The sequence below is a fragment of the Drosophila elegans genome, unplaced genomic scaffold, assembly GCF_018152505.1.
Source record: "Drosophila elegans isolate 14027-0461.03 unplaced genomic scaffold, ASM1815250v1 contig_397, whole genome shotgun sequence".
Lineage (NCBI taxonomy): Eukaryota > Metazoa > Arthropoda > Insecta > Diptera > Drosophilidae > Drosophila > Drosophila elegans.
Window position 1 is genome coordinate 3950514 of NW_024545782.1, and position 21208 is coordinate 3971721.

At 39.2% G+C, this 21208-nt stretch overlaps 1 protein-coding gene across 9 annotated transcripts; it reads left to right on the forward strand.

Moving 5' to 3' along the window:
- Window positions 1–1280: 1280 nt before the first annotated feature.
- Window positions 1281–21178, forward strand: LOC108135227 (serine-rich adhesin for platelets). Of its 9 annotated transcripts, none has more exons than XM_017255861.2 (9): window positions 1281–1354; window positions 4067–4907; window positions 12628–12827; window positions 12894–13212; window positions 13369–14169; window positions 14237–15597; window positions 16438–16494; window positions 16914–18330; window positions 18560–21178. In XM_017255861.2, the coding sequence occupies exons 2-9, from the start codon at window positions 4298–4300 to the stop codon at window positions 19159–19161; spliced, it is 5367 nt and encodes a 1788-aa protein (XP_017111350.1). In that variant the 5' UTR covers window positions 1281–1354; window positions 4067–4297; the 3' UTR covers window positions 19162–21178. The 9 variants fall into 9 exon arrangements, with proteins under 9 accessions (XP_017111350.1, XP_017111349.1, XP_017111348.1 ...); XM_017255860.2 differs by having other exon boundaries at window positions 1299–1433; XM_017255859.2 differs by lacking the exon at window positions 1281–1354 and adding an exon at window positions 2119–2814.
- The last annotated feature ends 30 nt before the right edge of the window (window positions 21179–21208 follow it).

The window sequence follows — 21208 nt, forward strand, 5'->3', positions numbered from 1 at the left end:
CTGTCTGGCCCACTGAAAATACTGTAATATACCAAATTTAGTAAGGCTTCCACTGTACAGTGCTTCCGCGTTTCTGTTACGAAGAAAATCAAGTTTGAAACGTAACGCTTTCCTAAATGCAGCATTCGTATCCAATGTTTTTAATGCTTAATTGCAGAGGTGCTGTCTTCTGGCAGTGCATTTATCAACACTTTTCAAAAATATTACGAACACAAGTAAAGTTCTCAGTGTAAAGCTCAGGAAAAGGCAAACACATAAAAAACAATATAATTGTTGTTGCTTATCAGTTATGAATTGGACCGTAAGGAAGAAACTTATAATCAGTAATATACAATACTAACTGTTCGACCGGGGGGCAAGTGATCCTTTCTTGGAGAAAATAACGACATTTTTAGAAGATTTTAACAACGAAAAGTATGTTTTGACTAGCTCTTCGTGCCTGCGCACATTTGAAGACTAAATTCAATTTCATCGACCTTCTACATCCAAGTGCTGCCTATGCCGATACGTTGCGCCTTCGAAGTCAAGCTTACGAAATCTTTTGTTTGGCCATGCCAAAATAAAGCGAAACAAATGCGAATGTGGTGCAACGTTTCATTATACAAACACATTATATAGGCACAGAAAAATGTATAATGCGAGGCACGTTCGAGTGCAAAGATTGCGGCTCCTTTTTTCACCGATATGATTGCTGATACTGCACAAAAAGTCCTTAAAGCATAAACGTGTTGCCTCCGCTAGTCATCCTTCCTACGCTAGTCCACCTGGCTCCGCTACACTGGCTCCCCAAGGCAAATCATCGTACTTGGACATTTAATTGACGGAGTAATTTTTGCTGTATCAGCAGATCGTTTGCCTAACATTTATGTTATGTGTGGACAGCGCTACGGCAGAGGGAAAACAGAGTAGAGATGGAAAAAAAACGATGTTACCCCAAATATCGATAAGATCGATGTTTTGAAAACAATGATGTTGGCATCGATGTTTTCCCATCTCTCGAGCTCGGAGTTTCGCGGCTAACATTGGAATGTTAGATCATCGTTTACCTAACATTTTTATGTTAGTTCGACGTTTCCTAACATTTATGTTAGAAAAACGGTGATCTAACATAGGAAGAGGGAGCTGAGAGCCATCAAATTCTTTCAAAGAGAGGCTTTACATAGTCAGAGAGAAGAGATGGAAAAACACTGATGTTACCCCGCCAAACATCGATGAATCCGATGTTTTGAAAACATCGATGATGGCATCGATGTTGGCATCGATATTGTCATCGATATTTCCCCACCTCAATTGTCGAGCACGGAGTTTCGCGGCTCCTTGTACGAAGTTTGTTAAATTTAGTGAATAAAATCGAGTGCGTAATTACGACATTTATATTAACGCTCGTTTCCGTACTTTAAAATCTGCGGTGGGCGGGTGAAAGACAGGAGAAGGTGCGTGTGTTTGTATGGAGAACTAAATCAGTGACCTTGAAAACTGAAGTTTGTTTTTTTTTTCTGTATGCAATTTACCCGAAATTGTAAAGTGCAAAAGTTCAGCTCGCTATTCGAAAAAAAAGGACCTCGCAATGTGAAATGCCAAGCAAGAACTGGCGTATTGGCTTCCAATTTATTATTTCCTGGCGAGTGTATGAAAATGGTTTCCTCTGACATCATATTGTTGGCATACAGAGAGATAAAGAGAGCAACTACAGGGTTTGTGTGCTTCGTACGAGATTAATGTTTAAAAGTGCAATTGAAACGAACAACTATCGCGAGTGTTAATTAAAATGCGATGTGAAGTAAACATATATTTACACAAACATGTGTACAAACTTATTGTTTTGAAGTTGGATGTTTCTTGCGATTTAAGGGAGAGAGAGCGAGAGGGTGCGTGAAAAGAGCACACGTGGATGGGTTGCCAGGCTGTTCGTGGGGTTTACACGTCGCAGTTGCAGTTAAATTCCAAAGTTTACAATATGTTACAAAAACCAATTTAATTTGATTTTGTGTAGAGATTTTAATGGGTATATTTATACGATCACAATTGTTTTATTTTTTCACCAGTCCCTGTTGCTCATTTATAAATTTATCCTACAGAGAAATATATATTTTATAGGGACTTTGTTTCAAACGTTGTATTAAAATTAATAAAAAATCCGTAAAATTTGATGTTACTGTTTTAACGTAAGACCCAGGTATTGAAAACAAGCTAAAGTTGTTTGTGAATTTAGCCGTATTTAAAAAAAAGCTTGTATATTCGCAACAAATTGGAAAAATGTTTTTTCATTCAACAATTCGCATTCGGATTTCTTTGAGTTCGCGTATTAACAAAATTCATACTGTTGTTTATCATCATTTCTCGTTGCTACAATCTGGCAACACCGTCCATTGGCCAGCACGAAAATGCGCAACTCGGTTTCTATTTCTATCTTTCGCATTTCCAACGTCTTTGTGATCGGTTTGTTGTTGGGTCGCGGATGCCTAATCGTCGTTAGCTGAATGGAGCGGGTTTTGTCAATTGCCCGATAAACCGTCACTTGTGCCGAGTGTCCGCTCAAACAAAAGTCCTTTGCTTGAAGTTGTGTAACGAAAACAGAGGTTTCGGTGCGTAAAACTGCGCCAGAGGCAGAGTGCTGAAAAATAAAAACAACCTGACTACCGAGCGCTTTTAATTACACACGTGAATTAAAACAACAAGAGAACACATACTAAGTACGTAACGCAGAAATCGAAGAAAAACTCCGAAAACAACAACAACACAGTAGTCCTGTAACTAACACCGACATGCGTGACGTAATTTGTGTATTTATTCTAAAACGAAATTCGAGGAAAAGTGAGTAGCATGAGCGCGCAATTGTTTGTCCCTTTCGACGGCCTGTGTAATTACCAATGCAATTTGCCTTTTAATTTGAGTTTTGCATGCAACAGGGCGCGTGTTATTTTCACACACACACAAGCGAGCACAGCCCTCACACTCGCACAGTGGCGCGTGAGAGAAAGGCAACCTGGCGAGGTAAACAAAAATGCGAAATGTATAGAGGGGCGAAAAACGATAACAAACAACAGTTGCAAACAATCTGCGGATGGCTTTTCTCGCTTTTCTTTCTCTCTCACTCACTTACTCTCTCTCTTTCTCTCTCTTGCGCTTCTCTGACAGTACGAACGCAAACAAAAACAATAACAATTAGGTAATGTTTTGTATGCCATTCTCTTTTGCTCGCTCGCTTCGCTTAAAATGTGTTTCTTAGTGTGCGTGTGCTTTGCTCTCTTTGTCTCATTTTTTGTTATTGTTTTTTTTTTTCTTTTGTTTTTAAACTTAACTTGCACAGTGGGTAAGAAAGGGCGCTAATGAAAAGGGTTATAAACACAATTAACACATAAATAATCTTAGCCGAACAAAGCTTACAACTATTTTTTGTGTGGTGTTCTTCCTTTGTTTTACACAGCATTGTAGAAAAATAACTAAATAAAAGGCTTAAGGAAATGAACAGGAAACAAAATAACTACTTCGCGTAAACTATATTTTAATATATTATTTTAAATAGTAAAATTTAATTTAATCATATTCAAATAACAGGGTTAAACAAAACCCTTAAAAACAAACTTAACAAAATCCGTAGTTATTAACACAAAAAAAATTCAAAAAATAAAATGATATTCTGTGGAAAATGTGTTTAAAATCGATATGCTAGTGCGTTTGTGGCGGTAAATACAAATGCACATTGTGCTTGAAAATGAACTAATTAACAGACTTGGGTTTATAACAAGTGGAAAGATAAAATTAAAAATAAAAACCTTAACAAAGCATATTAATCATAATAAAAACAAACAAAAATTGTAAACAGTTTTGAAATATTGAAGTAAATGCCGCTACTTGTTCCACTGTGCGTTTGTGACGGTGGAAATTTTTGAGCGGAATTTTTTTTGTGTTTTATAAACTGGCCCCTGCTTATTCTGATTATTCGATGCGTTTGACAAATTCGAACACAACGTTATTGCTTTTGAAACAGTAGTCTATCGGCATAAATTCTGTAAGAATTTTATTGGTTTAAATAAATCATACATATATTGAATAAATTTTGCAGTGTTTAAGTAAATAAATAATTGATAAAAGCACCCGAAAATGTAAACGGGAAGTGCGCTTTAAAGCACAAATAAGTAAAATAAAATAATAACGAATAACAAACGCTTTCGATTGTGTGTATGTAAAGTGAATTAAATGATAAATATAAATACATACAAGATCGAGAAATTCATCAAACTTGAAGAGTGACAAACTTTAAAACGACAGCAGCAACTTAAAACGCTTAGCAACAATGTTGCACAATAATCGCGACAATGAAGAGTTAAAAACATCAACATCTACAACAACAACTACAACAATAGAAGGCAATGGAACAGAGCCAACAAATAGAACGCACTTTGCGACATCATCTGCTGCAGCATCGACAGCAGAAACATCAGCTGGTGAAGAGGAAATAAATGCAACAGCTGAGGGTCAACTGCCGCCGACGACAACAGCTGCGGCATACCGAACGGAATTAGGAGAAACAGCTGATGCGCTTGCTGCGTCGAATGCTGCTACTGCTGCAGAATCGCCGGCATTCGATGTTCAGATGCGAACGCAGCAACGACAGAAGATCAAGATATACCACGATGCCAAGCAGACGGCGGTATGGCGCACCGATTCGCTGGCCTCTAATCCCAGCTCGACCATGTGTCCGGATTTCGCGAAGTCTGGAGCGGGAGAAGGCACTCCACCCATGGGCCTGCCCCCGCGGGGCATCATCTTGTCCACAGCACCTAGTCTTCTGCAACGTAAATCCTCTGACAGCTCGCTCACCTCGTCTATCGCCCGACGCGTTTCCTTTCCGGATAACGAGCTGGTCACCGGTTACCTGGAACCCGCCAATCCCTGGAAACAAGGTAAGTTTTACCAGTGTTGATTAAATAAGTAGCAATTCAGGTATTTAATTCCGAAAGATGCTTTTTCTATTATGATATATTAGTTTAATAATGTGCTTTTTAAACGAGAGAAATGTATTGACACACTTTTAAGAAGAATAACTATTTCTGTGTTATACTTGAATTCATCTTGAAAGTCGGTATGGTATTGTTATTCAGATTCATTACTTGAACCAGAAATGTGTATTACCTCTTTTATTTATACTGAAAACAAATATCCGTCTTAAAAACTTTTTAACAGAATTTATGTAAAAAATACATAGAAAATTAAAACTCTTACAATAAGATATAGTTGCTTTCGCCTATACATTTTAAGAGTTGGGAACTAGATTTTTCCGATTGTTGAGTATTCATTCGTACAATACATATTTAATTGACAATTTGTCATTAAACAATGCCAATAAAAATCCGTGCTCGATCTTATCATAAGCGCTGAAACCTCAGTCAAACGCGGAAACTGCCAAATGTCAAGCACATCATTAGCCGTTCTCATTTACTTTACTTCCTGTGAATTCATTTTGTTACAGCATTTTTCGCATTGTTACGCGGGTGCGAAAAGGATCCGAGAAATCTGTCAGCTAATTTCAAGTGAAAAAGTTAATCAAGAAACGAATGAGAATAGTGGTGGCTTGCCAAGTCGGCAAAATGCGCAGAAATATTTTGTTACCTTTGTGTAAATAAACAGAGAAAGCGCTGCAGCGAAATATACCCTTACACAATCAACGTTAATTAGTTGCTGTTCAGGAATAACATTTGGTTTAATTTAATATGCTTAATCATAAATAAGAAAATAAAAAAAAATTTTAAATTTCTGGTTTTCCTTAAAAATCCATACAATCCGCTTGTTGCAGTTAAGAGGCTAACCATTGTAAGCCTCAACAGAATGTACTTAATAGAATGTTTTGAAATTAACCTTAATTTTCAAAATTTTTTTTTGTTGTTTTACAAAAATATTGAGAAAAAACGACTCTTTAAGCTGTCTGCCGAGTCTCAAAAAAAAAATGTCAAAAGAGTGGCTAAAAGCGAAAAATTGAGAAAGATTATTTCACCTACAAAAACCTACGATCTGCCGTTGTAGATAGGACACATTTAAGATGAATGAGTCTTAATTGCAAAGCGATCGGTCAATTTTAGTCGAGCTATGATGTCATTTTCCAAAATGTCGTTTTGAGAAAATCGCGTTTCAAGTTTTAGGTGCATGGTGTATGCCTGCGAGCGGTCGCTCCTAAGAACGCTGCCATTTAAAAGCTATTTAAGGTACGACCTTGCCGCTTTCACATGGCATTTTTAACATTGTAAACTATCTTTTGGAAAAAAAAAATTTTTTTGGTAACTTGATGTGTTTTTTCGGATATTAACTGAGAATTAACAGAGGGAATTTAGGTTTCGTGTGAATCTTTAATCTGTAAAACATTAAAAACAGCGGGAAAAAAATATTTTGTTTGACTTTAATTTTTAGAAGCAAGTGTGACAGTGCACTTATCACTTTAAAAATCTCGAGCAATCTCCATATATGCTGTCTCTTTCTTCAATAAATGATTGTTTAATGAAAAAAATTGGGTTATCTTTACATAAAATTGCTCCAAAAAGTTATTAAATACGATGTTATGTAACAAACTAGCGCATCAATTGCTAATTACAATAAAAGAATTGTATGTATTGTTTGTTTTCATTTTCATTTCTTACAAAAAAATTACCGACTTTAAAATAAAACACTTGTTAAGAACTAAGGTAGGAGAAATAAGTTCACACGAAATTAAAACGATAGGAGGAGATATAGATCATCATTCAGAAATGAAATTTGTACTTTTTTTCCAAACTTTACAAAGTTGTTACTAAAAAAATAATCTTTGGAAAAGCTGCAATATTATATATGTAAGCTTTGAAGTTAGTTTTTTTTGTTTTGATTTGTTTTTCCGGTTGTTCTTATGCGAACTATTTATATGTTATTGTCGTCCGATCTAGCCCGTTCCGACTTACCTGCATTAAGGAATACTTTTCGTTTTTTTTTTGTCCAGACAGCTTTAAAACTCAAAGATAAGAACGCGTAAAAATGACTCGTTCGATACGTACCGTAAGTTAGAATAATTTGATTGACTAAAAGAAAAGATCTTAGCCAATTCGCTGATCTTAAAATGCCAGTTTTCCAACCAATTTCTCTTTTACGTCTCAATTGCACCAAACTATTATAAACTATTAAAAGCGGGCAAGCGTAGGACCGCAAATGTACCTAAGTGTTTATAAGCATTCTTGATCAGCATAAATCTAAATTACAAACTACTTTGTTTTTGAAAGTTTTTAATTTGTTTTCAATACCTGGTAGTTAAATTGTTATGTGGTTTTGCTTTCGAGTTTCCTTTCATTTTGTTATTTGTTATTTGCACGTCAGCGATAACAGAAATTGCTGATAAGATACGGTTCGTTTTTTCTTTTTATTGCTTGCTTCGTGCTCTTCACATGTTTTATTATTTTTTGGCCGGCATTGCTTTTGTTTTTGCTTTGCTCTTTTCTGCTCCGATTTAACTTTGCCTTGAATGCCAATCGGGGGATCCGTTTTGTACTCGTTCGTCTCCTCGGAGTGTCTATGATTTGTTTAAACGATTTCGGCGTTTTTGTTCTTGTTTTGCCTCCATTATTATTTACCTCTGCATAAAAGACCCAGCCACAGGCATTTGTTAATGTAAAGTACGTATTTTTACTTGTCATTTACATTTGTTTGTTTGTTTTCATTCCTTTCTTACCTTTGTGTGTGCATTTTTATTTGCTTCTCGTTTTTTTTGCCGTTGTAGGTGTAGAAACTATGTGATGTCATCGTTGTCTCTAAAACAAAATCACTAAAAGAGAAGCCCCAAGGAAAGACATTATGACAGACACACATGCTGGCAGGGAAGAAAGCAAATGGTAGCTAACCAATTGTACATTTTTAGAAATGAAATACAATGCACTTTCCTGCCACGTCAACTACTTGGCTTATCTGTGAAAAATCCAATCCCAAAGCATTACCTAGATTTGCATCAAAACAAGGCCAGTTGCCCAACTTCAATCACAGATTTCATGCTTCTTTTTAATTACGCTCAATTAAAAATTCCTACAAAAAATAAAGTTCCAAGTGCACAGTGTTTCAAAATTATACTTTATATTTGTTTACACCAATAAAAAAATAATTTCCCGGTGGTATTACTTCGCAGTATTAAATCTGATAACAAAAAAATATTCACCTTGCAGTTGTAAAAGATGGCGATTTTAATAAAAATATTAATAGCGTGGGAACGGATTTTTGGTTTTAAAATTTTGTAACAACATGGCAAGCTGCAACTAGTAAAATTTAAAAATTTCCTTCCAAACTATTTAAAGTTTTTTAGTGTAAAGAGAAAGTATGACCGCCTCATTGTATTGTATCGTCTTATCATTTTTCATAGTAATGCGTAATAATTTCTAAAAAATGTATGTTCTAAAAACACTAATGTGCAAGAACATTTTCGTGGACTAGTTCGCATAAGACACAACGAAATCTATTGCAAATGATTACCCCCATTAATGTACATCAATGTTTTTTAACATTAATATGCAACTTCAACTTAAAAACAAATCAAATAAACTTAGACTTTATTTTATTGGTTTTCAAATTTGTAAGTAAACTTTGAAGCAATCTTAATCATACAGTCAGTTACATTAAAAGACAAAAACCATGTCACGAGCTCGATTAGTGTACATTGTTGATGTAATTAATTATTCAAAAACAATGCAAAGCACAGTTAAAAAAGGTACAAAGAATCCAGCCGGACGGCCGGAATCGGCGAACAAAGACAATAAATATAAGTAAGCTTTTTCGTAAATATCGCAAATTATTCCATTTAGTCAAAATTAAACTCGCTCTGACCTGACAATACACTTTTTTTTTTTACAATTTCACTGGGTTTTTACAGCTGATTTTGTATTAATATTATTTTTTGTATTTTATAACTAGAGCTTTCGATACGCTTATCCTTGTCAAATAACCAATCGTCTGCTTTTGCTTGAAAATTTTGTGGCCGATAATGACAAACGAGCGTCTGTCATGATAGTCAATTTGGCCATTCAAGTCAACGACGGCAGGTTAATATCAATTATCAGATAACAAAGTGAGACACTTTCAAAAACATGCTTCTTGAAGTAACACCCACTACACGTTAACTTAGTTTTAAAGCATTGTGTAGTATTTTCAATCATTATTAATTATTTCCATGAGAAACGCGCCACAAATTTTTCTTGACTTGGATTGTTTAGACTTACTTACACAAATATATTATGTGTTGCCAATAGGAATCAACCAAACTGCAATCATAAAATGACAAAGCGGCGAGAACAAGTTTTCGACTTTGTAAATTTATAGCACTAAATTAACAACAATTTAATTGGACAGTTTTCCCGTTTCTCTTATGATTTCTTGTTGCTTACTTACAGTTTCTTAATTTGTACATTCCACATTTGCTTTGACTTTTGTGGGAAGCAGCAACAGCACAAAAATCAATAAAACAATAAAAAATTTAAAAGGCATTTAATAGACGCCGCCGGCACGCGATTCTACAATGTCTGTATTGTATTAGTCATTTATCTACGCGATCGATAGCACCAAGTCGACAAATATACTCTTATCAAAAAAATTGGCAAATGCCCATTGTCAAATATCGATTATAAATGGTTTTGTGACTCTTGAAACCCATTATTACCTCTATCTCTAAAAATAAATCATTTTGAAATCCCCAAAGGTACAAGCAAATATTTTACGATATCCAATGGCTGACTTAAGTCGACTTACCAGTGTAACCCCCGAAAAAATAGGCAATCCTTAAATTTTTTTCTGAAGAAAGTACTAGATAGAATGTTTTAAAAATTTTTGCAACTCCAATTAAAAAAAAAAATAAACTTTAAATTTTATTTTAACTTATTTTTATTCAAAATATTTAAAAATAACGGGACTAATGGCTGTGTGCCGACTCCAACTGCTGACATTGTTACGGGTGACTAGTGACTGAAATCGAAAAATTCAAAAAGATTATGAAATCTTAATATATTTCACTTACAATCTTTAAAAATATCATTTTAAAATATAATTTTTCTTTGTAGGTAAATTTTTGTAAATGGCTGCGCAAATATTGACCAGAGATTTGTATGCTCAGTTTTACAGATATATATAGACTACCGATTTTGTTAGGACATAGACGTCCGATTGGCGTATTTAGCTAAATCTGCGATTGCAAAAGTTTCATGGCACTAGTTGTTGAACTGAGCTCGCAAACGTTATAGAAACAGACAGACAGACTATATATGTATATACTTTATAGGTACGTTTCAAACTTCTGAAAACCCATAGGTGTAGTTGCAGAAAAGTTAGAAGTCTAATGTCTAATCCAAATCGGTTAGAAATAATGATTACTTTGTGAAAGATATTATTTTATTCGCTCACAAGTGTCACTCGAATATAATTACCCTTTTACTTCACGTTTATTAATTCATAGTGGTTCAAAAATACCATTATTGTTCAGAAAAATAAATAAGTGTTTTCGATGTTTTTCGTAGTTCAGACTCTTATTTACCTTGAAGATTATTAACTATTGATTGATGGCTAGGTGAAAATCAAACATTTCTTTTTTCCTTGTTTTTATTTGTGTTTTGTTTAGTTGATAGTTTGTACTATTTTCTGTCCCTCCGCCATGAGCTGTATACCCAAAAAATCAAGTGTCAACTACTAATTTGATTACCGTAAATATTTATATTTATAGACACAAATTTATAAGATGAACTTAAAGAGAAACGTCAAACTTAGTCGTCACATTGTCTGCCTAGTCGAGTAAAAATTCGAAATAATTCAGATTTTGAATTATTCCACCCAACGCTAATGAATCACTTAACAGATGTTCAGTTTCAAGGCAGCATCGGTTGGCGGAGAAGGACGGAACTATTATATAGATGAACTAGGACTGAAGCACTTTTGAATGTTTGCCAAAATTGAAAATCTTTCGGGATCGGCCAAAAGATTTCTTGACAAAATTTCGTTTCACTATTTTTATTGCCTGTTTTATGTTGGCATCTTAGTTTCTGCCAGATCTAAAACGAATCGTTTAATTGGCTCTAACACTGATGTGGCGATATAGTGCAGTGATAGATTAATTTTGTTTACGTTTTTCGTAAGAACTTATGGTTGTCTTGGTGGAGGTGAGCGTTTGTGTATTGCTGCCAAAAATTTATAACAAAGGTGCACTTGGCATTTGGCACAATTTTCTCACTGTGGTTGTTATTGCTGATGCACATTTTTGTTTAAATACACCATAGTAACCCAAAATTCACATGACAACAGAGAATATGATTTAGCGATAATAGTGAAAATTACATCCATCGTGCATTATTCATCATCGACTTATTTTGATTATGTTTTTTAAGCAAACAAACACTTCTTATAAGAGTTTCTGTTCTTAGATATGTTCTGTTGTGGGGCTTCTAAATTTGGCTCCCTCATTGATAGGACCGCACACAAGATGTGTCCGACGCAAATTAGTTGCAAATTACAAGTTCACGATTTCATGTCAACCAACCCCTCTGTAAAAAAAAGTAAATCGTTTGGAAATTGCCGACGCAATTTCATTTATTATTTTTTTTTTTTTTTTTTTTTGTGGGGACAATTTGTCTATGTCGCACTATTTGTTTGATGCCGACGCCGGCAATTGTTGATGATCATGATGTGGATGCTGGAAGTGGGTGATGAGGTTCAGGGAATGGAATTAAACACTCGCACGCGCCATAAGTCTTGTTGTTTTTTTTCACACATCTGTTGCCTTTGAAATGGCGACACTTGGTTGGGCGGGACGAAATACTTGTCAATAGCTTATTGACCTGAACTTTTTTTAAATTGCGACTTCAGATCAATACAAGTTTATTTGAAGCTAAACATAATCTGAAATATTTGTGCTGTTTAATAATTTGAGTTTTAACATAAACTATTGAGAATTTGTTTTATTTACATTTACATTTTGTTTACATTTTCGTCCTTTTCAGAGTTTACGCAAAAAAAGTTTTTATGCCAATTATACCTAAAAAGGTATATTTTATTCCTTAAAATTTATGCAATATGTAGAAGGAAGCGTTTTCGACCGCATAGAGTATATGTAGTCTAGATCATGATCAGTAGTCAAATCGATCTAGTCACTACTATGTACCTTTTCACTCTACGAGTAACGAGTATAATTAGTTTACTACCAACTAAAAAATTAAACGATGACTTGCAAATATATATATAAACTGAAATTAAAGAAAGTCATAATTTGTGTTCATTCATAAGTTTTAGAGACCTTTGTATTTAATAGCAAAAAGGGATTGCAGTAATATCAAATTTATTTTGTTCAACTATGCGGTATTGGTTGTTCTCGAGGGAATCATTGCTATATTTCTATTTCCGCTTCTAGCAAACTGGCCTCTCAGTTTTTAAGTTACTTGGGTGAAACTTTCTCAAATGTCTTTCGTCTACAAGTCTGAAAGGACCGGATCGGTCGACTTTATCATATAGGAACATGTACACACAAGTGGTTTAATACATCAAAGGTTCGGGTGAATTTTGAATTCCCTTCTTAGTTTTCTTTGATTTGTATAATTCGGTTGGGTTTTATGATTTTGAGTGTCTTATTACAACTCCTGTTAATTATTTCAGTTCGCCTTGTAAGCAGCATTTCCGAGATTGTTGATGAGTATGAGCAGTCATGTCAGAAGCATCACACAAAGCCGAAGGAGAGTGTAACAGATCACCTAAAAAGTCTTGATCTAAGCCAGGCGCGGCAGCCGCTTCTCCCCCTTAAGGGGAATCAACTGGCCGCCAACGACTGCGAAGCCCTCGAGGAGATTTTTAAAAGGGTAAGCAGTGAGTTCAAAATCCCTTTCACAGACTTTGACTAATAGTACACGTATATTGACTTGTAGATACAATACAAATGCATTGACTTGTCCGACTGCACTCTGGACGAGAGCTGCTTGATGGCCCTCTTTCAGATGATCGAATACTATGAAGCCTGTTACGAGCTGGACATTTCCTACAACAAGGAGCAGATGTCGAAGCGCTGCTGGGAACTGTGTGCCTATATGGTGGAACGCAGCCAAGCGCTGCAGCTGCTCAACGCCGAGAGCAACCAGATCACAAAGTTGGGAGCCGACAGCCTCGGTCGGGCCCTGGGCTCCTCCAATCTGCACACTTTAAAGCTGGAGCACTGTGGCCTCAGAGGACAGCCACTCGTCCATCTCTGTGAGTTAATCCGCTCCGGATTATATTTGAGTCACGATTAGTGATATGATCTATTGTGTCGCAAATATATTTCCCCATTACTATCATTAAGTGGCAAATGGTTGGAGATCAAATCGCTATTGGACAGCTTTCGAAATCGTATTTATTATACTTTAGTATCATTTGCAGGTCGAGGTCTCTACCAGAACAAAACGCTCAAGGAGCTGTGGGTGGGCTACAATGACTTGGACTGCGTGGATGCCCAGCATATAGCCGATATGCTGCGCTACAACCACAGCCTGGAGCTCATCGACATTAGCAACAACAACATACGGAATGAGGGAGTCATGCACTTGGTGCAGGCACTTATCCTTCAGTCCACAGAGCTGGAGCGACGAATGGGAGCTCTTAAGCGAACACGTGCCATTGAGGTAGACGAGTGCGTATCGCCCGTGGAGACGGAGCCTGCGGCAGCACTACCTCAGTCCGCCAGCTCGGCCACCAGCGTCGATAGTGAGTTGTCTTCACACGTTACCTCGATTCCTGAGACTCCGTTGGAGGAGGCAGTCTCTACCGATCCAGCGGTAGGCATACTAGTTGACGTGGATAATGACAATGACGACGAAAACACCGAGGACACTGTGCGCACTGTGAGAAACTGCAGCCAAATCGGCGGGCAGTCCATGCTGGACAAGCTGCTCTCCATGAACAGCGACAGCAGCAGCGAGGAGGCGCCCTCCAACATATCCACCGACACCCTGGCCGCCGTCTGCTCCGAGGACATCAGCGAGATCAGTAACGACATTTTTGAAGCCTCTACCGCCAAGCAGCCGCCAGCAGGAGACGAAGTCGATCCGGCCATGATCTCAAGCAGCCCAACGGAGTCCGAATCTGTGGCTCCTGTTTCTGCGCCTGAGGAGGAGCGCCTGTCTCCGGCGCAACAACAGCAAAGTTCCCAAAACGAACGCAACTTATGTGGTAAGTTACTTTGTCACCAAGGAGTTTTTTTTTTTTTTGAGCTGACCTGAATGGTTTTCCTTCGCAGATATTACTCCCTCAACAGAGGCTAAACCCGTTGAACCCAATGAGTCCTGTGTACAGAACAACATCATCAACAACAACAATAACAACAATGCTAACAATTCCCAAAACAATACCAACAATAACAATACAATCCAATTGTCGGCGGGAGCAGGAGCTACAGCAACCATAGCAGTAGTAGCGCCGCCACTGGAAGTCGAAACCAGTCCCAGTGGATCGGCACCAGCGGCTATTTTCGAGGTAACCCCTGAGGAGAGCGACTGTATCAATGGCAGTGGAGCGGGGGCCGGTGGCTCGCGGCCGCTGGACGTTAACAAAAACGCCAAAGTGGCAGACGACTTCGAGGACACGCACAGTACGGACTCGGCGTTTGAAAGCGCCTCCGAAGGCGACATAAGTCGCCATCTGCCCGAAGAGTTTAGCAGGCTTTCCGTTTCGCTGGAGAGCACGCGGCTCGATGACATGGCCAAGGAGATGTGTGGCATCGAGACGGCCACCATTGCTACAGAGTCCACCGAATGTCTGCTTGCCGCCCAGGAGGCAGCCACACCTACTCCTGCTCCGGTAGCCGGAGCATTGGACAAACTAGATGATCCATTCCCGCCGCCGAAGGTTACCATCGCCGAGGAGTGCCTGCAGTCGAACAGAGAACTGAGCCAAGACCCCTTCCAGTGTCCCAGTCCGGCGCCCACGCCTCCACCGCCGTCCACGTCGCCGGGTGGAGCTAGCATTGGGCTCAGGCGAACCGAGTCGAGCTGTGCCTACCTGAATCAGTCTACGCGCAACCGATCCCAGAGCTCCGACAGCCTGTGCAGCGAGACATCGCTGGACGGCGGTATGAGCAGTGGAGCCAGCAATAACAGCGTCAGCTCTACTGCCACCGCCGATCCCAAGTTTGCCGAAAAGCTGACCAAGAACGACACGCTTTCGCGTCGCCAGCTGGCTGAGGCCACACTGGAGGCCAATCGCTCGCCCAGCGGTCTGAAGGCCCTCACTTTGTGGAACAATAATCTGACCAAGGACTGCGCCCCTGCTGTGGCCGAGCTGCTGGAGAAAACCATTTCCCTGGAACTGCTTAACATTGGCAAGAATTGTCTGTCCAATGAGTTTGTTTCGACCATTAAGGACAGTCTGACGAAAAACACAACTCTGACCACGTTGGGGCTACAGAGCGCCCATCTGAGCGCCAAGGGTTTCGAAACGCTGGCTTCCATCCTCACGTTTGGCGGCAACAGCAAGCTTCAGCGTATCGACATTCGAGACAATAAACTAGAGGTGGAAAGTCTGAACATAATCGCCGAAGTGCTCAAGTCGAATAAAACGCTCACCCAAATCGACATCAACGATGAACCCAAGCGCCTGACGGTAAGACATACACCCACAAACTAAGCTCCATTTCATTGCCAGAGTCGATTTATTCTCATCCGAGGCCATAGTAGAAGTTGTGTTTGTATTTTGTTCATAATCAATTTTTGGTTAAGCAAATGAAAGTTGGTAACTTAATATACAAAAAGTAAATATTTTTCTTATTTCTCTGAATTCAACTTAAATATCCGATTGATAATGCTCCCTCTAAGTATTTATAATATCAAAAGACTTCAAAATGTGAAGCAATCATTTGCTGAACAAAGAGTTTGATTATTTCATGCTCCAAATGAAATACCCTTGGTAAATATAATTATACGAAAATGAATCAAATTGGTTTGTTCTGTCAACTTGTTAAATTATTAAGCAGAAAAAGTTTATATTACATATAAATTTAATATATAAAACACACCGGTTGAGATATTGAGTGATCAAATTAATCCTTTTTCTTAAATAACAATGAGTTTTATAAATTTAATCTGATAAATCCTAAATGTTTATACCTCTTTTAAAGAGAGTGCCTTCTGCCTAATTGAAGATAACAAAAATGTTGTCAGCTTGGTTGGTAATGGTTCCTAAAGCCTCAAAGAATGCGCCATCTTAATGTATAGTAAAAATCATTTTGGCAGAGGGTTATATTTTGACTTGCTTGTGTTGGTCTTTACCAGGGGTAAAAGAAGCTACGGCTGGCCGTAGATAACCCTCTATGATCGTGCTTGGTTTTGGATGCCTGTGTGTTGGACGCTTAAAGCGTTGAGAGTTTTGATTTTCAATTTTTAATTGAATCGTTTTCATCATTTGTGGTCACTGTTGTTGTTGCCTCTCTCATCTCCGATAAAGTTGCCCATAGTGCCGATAGTAAATGTTATACCGCCATCGCCATTGCCCCAGGAGAGCGTAAGTAGACCCCACTCAATTTGCTCCACCAACTCTTTGCCCACTGCCATCTGTGCTCAACTGCTGTGCTGTCCACCGACAACGCTTGGCTTGCATCCGATTACGATGCCAATAACGCAAACGCAATCTTCCCGCCGTAGCCTAAATCCAAGCTAACTTTTCATTCTAGATGCTTGCCTGACTTGGTAATAAGCTCCACTTGACAATGTTCCATTGCTCAGTTAGACCTTAATGTTTTTATCTAAAAGACGACAACTTTTTCTGCGTTTCTTTAGAAACATTTAAGTGGTAAACTGAGCAATTTAACAACCAAACATTAAGTGAGCATCCGCTTTTCGTTGTATAGCCAATGAGCTCTTTAATTCGATTTGTAAATTCCTCAAACTGATTGGTTGATATGTTCTCGTTTCTGATTTCAGATTGGCAGCGATGCCCACTTGGATTACACGAGGGTGCTGGGCACCGTGCGTTCCCTGTGCTCGCGAAACGAGAAGCGGCAGGTCCAGGAGCTGGCGGAGAAGGCGGCTAACGTGGTCGGCGGCAACAGCAGTCTTGGCGGTGGCCTTCCGGGCCTGCGGTGTCGCGGCGGTTACTACTTGGGCTCGCGGAAGATATCGCTGACCTGCCACAGTCGCCCCTTCGTGGACGCGGCCACTGGCACGGTGACAGGGACGACGACCGCGACCGCTGCAGCAACCGCCCTGCCCACACCGGCCGCCCTGCTGGAGGTGAAGCGGAAGAGCGGTCCCCGTCTGCGCTCGCCGGGACCCAGTCCACCCACCATATCGCCGTCGTCCTCGCCGAACCGTAGCCGCTTTCAAGTGTCGCGCGTGACGGAAGTGGCCAGTCCATTGATCTCGCCGCTGGCCCAGCATCCGCCCCCACACACGCCGCGTTCGGCCAGCAGTTGCATGTCCATACCCACCATCGGATCGCCCAGTGGCAGTCAGAGTAGCCTCAATGCCGTTGGAGCTCTGCCCACCTCCAGCTCGCTGCCGGCGATGGCTTCTGTCACTTCGTCGACTCAGACTGTCAAGCGGCTGTCGGTGTCGCCGAGATCCCGCTTCCAGGTGTCTCGCATCTACGAGGATCCCCAGGTGCCAATGGCCAAACGCCAGTTGCCGCCGATCACGCCGCACACGCCACCCATCGACCTGCCACCCACGCCCATGCTTAAATCGGCACGAAAGGCAGTCATGCTGTCTCAGGCAGTGGAAGCAGCAGTAGCTGCGGCGGTGCCAGTGAGCAGTGTGGTAATTGTAGAGGCCTGTGATGATAGCGCCGACGCACACAATAGTACAAAAGTCGAAGAGGCTGCCGTGCAAAAGCTTACGCCGCACTTGACCATCTCGCCCACCTCAAGTCATTCTAGCTCAACGTCGCCCGGATGCAGCAGCAGCAGCAGCAGCAGTAGCAGCAGCAGCGGGAGCAGTAGCAATAGCAACAGAAGTACCACCACCGATGCTACAGACTCTGTAGCTTCAGGCCCAGAAACTGCACCCAGGACCTGTCCCCTGGCCGTGTTCGGGGATAATGATATCACATTGACCAAGGAATCGGCCGGTGTGGTTGCACTCTCTGCTGCTGCTGCGGCGAGCCACATGAATCCGGTGCTGGAAACTGAAGCAGAACCGGTGCCGCTTGCCGAGCCAGTCAGCAATGCCCCACAAACGCGTGCCCGAAAGACTTCGTGGATAGCGAATCCGTCGGCGGTGGACAAGCTGCTAACATTGTTTAACTCGGGCACCATTTTCCAGCGCAGCTCCTCGCCGGAACCCAAAGCGAGTCAGTTGAGCACAGTGCCCGCCGCCAACCAGATCACAAACAGCACTCAGAGTTAGTCTTCATATTGTTAATAGTAATAATCAATATTTTTTTTTTTCAAAAATTCTTTAAAACATTGAAGTAAATCAAAATAATATATTTTTTTTTTTTTCTTTATACCAATAACATTGTACAAAATTAAGGTTTTAAAGCCGTAGTTTTAAGTGATAAAATTGATGTTTAGGGTACATAGTTACAAAAAACAATTGCTGTAATTACCTTTTAATCTTTTCTTTGACAGACGCCATAGCAGCAAGCGTGGGAGGAGCAAGCGGAGGCGACTGCAGTACCACCACCTATAATCCTATTCTTTCGGTCGCACGGAAAACTTCGCCTGCATCGTGGACATCGCTGACCGGTAGCAACATCTCCAACTCCAGCCAAAATATGTCCTCCCACACGGATACGGGCAGCTCATCGTTCCTCGACACAGCATCTAGACAGCTAAGGGATTTTAGCAAGCAAGTCTTTCGCCAGAATATCTCCTTCAACAACAGTGGCGAACAAGCGGCCTCGGGTGCTGCTGCTCAGCATGAGTTAAGTGCGGGGACGTCGGCTTCGAGCAGCACGGAGTCGCCATCGCCGCCGGAGGGCAATGCGGCCCACATGCCGCTCAGTCTGAAGCGTCAGTTGAAGGAAAACATTTCGCCGGAGCACACGATCAACGAGGAGACTCTTCACACGCTGCAGAAACTGTCGAGGGCCGAGGATGTGGCGTTAAAGGCGGAGGCAGCTACAGAACTGGGCGACATCGAGATTGTAATGCACAGTGAGGTAGCCGACTGCCACCTGGCAGAAAACACACAGCCAGAGCAGGAAGAAGCATGTTCGAGTGTCGTTTAATAGATGCTACAACCAAATACAACTAGATAGTGCGCAAATTGATATAAATAAAGGCAGGGAACGGAAAACACACAGTTCACCCGACAACAAATCAACACCCACCCAGCATTCCCATGGCTCTCCTTTGATACTGTACCCCACCCGCCATGAATAAATGGTAATGAAGTCAGAGATTGTGGATGATAATGGAAGTTTGGGTTTACCCCTAACCCAAAAAACAAATATTATGAAGTACACAAGTTATGTCTAACTTTGTTTTAATTTTGGTTAAATTCTTTTTAAGTTTTTTAACAAAAGAAAATATAAATATATTTTAATTATAAATATGGCATAAGAAATGCGAACTATAGTGCTCAATATTCACTTCAAGAAGAACGCTACCAGAATACAAAATCAGCAAACATCTAGATTTTGTATTTTGTTGAAAGTTTTTTTTTCATTTTTTTTGAAGTGAATACTGACACCAAAATGGATAAACTATAATGAATGTAAAATATTAAAACAACATTTCAAATGTACACACATGTGAAAACACTATTTGGCTTAGTGTGTCCATTAATGGCTGGCTTTTAAAAATGTTGCAATAAGGAGCGAAAGTCGTATAGAGTTTAGATGCAAACCTTGTACTTACCAATCCAAATGATAACAGAAAAGTTAACAACAACTAGAATCATAACCCACAAAGCCACTGGAAACACATTGTTATACGTACTTAAGTTAATTTTGTTCTATTCGAAGAGAACGAATAATTAAACGTAATAAGGGAAATTGTCCCGCAATAGGATTAATTTTTAATTGAGTGCAATTCTTAATTTTGGTTCGTTCCTTCTCTACCTTCTCCAACTCGCAAGCAACTCAAACAGAATGCAAACTGGGTTTGTTCTGCCCAAGTATTATAAGTTGAAAACAAATTTCAAAACAAATACATACTTAAATTAGGTACTTAATCAATCGGTACTTATTAGTCGGTTGCCAGTAATTATGTAATTAGCCAGCCCACCAGTCAAGTCCAAACCAGTAGACCATCTTAAGTTCAATGTCACTGTGCAATTAATCGTATATTCTTATTACACACCGCAAAACCCAACAACGGAAATGAAGCGCAAACGAAAACAAAAAGTACCCAAAATAATCCAATTGATCTCATTATGTGATATTTGTCGTAGTGCCCAAAGCGTTCACTGTACGTGTATCTATAACCAAATCATGTGAGTTAAGTACAGGGTGTACATACGGCACACTCTAAGCTCTAAGTGAACTTACTCAAGCCCATCCCCCTCAAAACCAATAATAAAGAGATATTCCGAGAACAGCTTTAGTTAGAGTTGACAGAGGAAAAATATGTGAACTTTGCAACCTTTTAAAATGCCAGCCATTAATGTGCCTACACAAATGTTATAGATAAAATTAATGAACACAACAAAAACACCCATAAATATACATACATACATATATATAATAACATGTGAACATATTTTGATTCATGGAAGATCTTGTAAATACCGCGTGTGTACTCTCTATTAGGAAATGGGAAGTCTCTAGACAAAGCTACCCCGAACTCTGCGTTTTTTTTGCTCTTTGTTAACAATTTTTGTTTTTGTTTACCATTTTATTGTTCAAAACTATAAATGTAACTATGGATATATGTATATCTCTACATTATGTACGTATTTAAGTAGTGAAAAGCAAACCAATTTTTCAAATATTTTCCAAAATTGATCATTTTGAGTTATATGAAATTACTTAACAAATGTATCGTACTTAATTTACCAAGAGTAAAAGATATTGCTGGTGCTTATCAATTGCTAAGAGTTTGCCTTATAGCTAGATCATTATTTTTGGCAAGTCAAAATTAATTTGTTTCGATTTTATGATGCTAAATTTGTTTTTTGTCAATAGCTATGATTTTGTTTTTACATTGGCAAGTTTATTATCTATTTAGTTTAAGTTTAAAATTAGAAAAGAAAAAACACTAAACCGAAAAATTTATTGAATAAAAATGAAAGTTGTAATGAAATCCTTAATGCCGTTTTTCTTAAATTTCTAG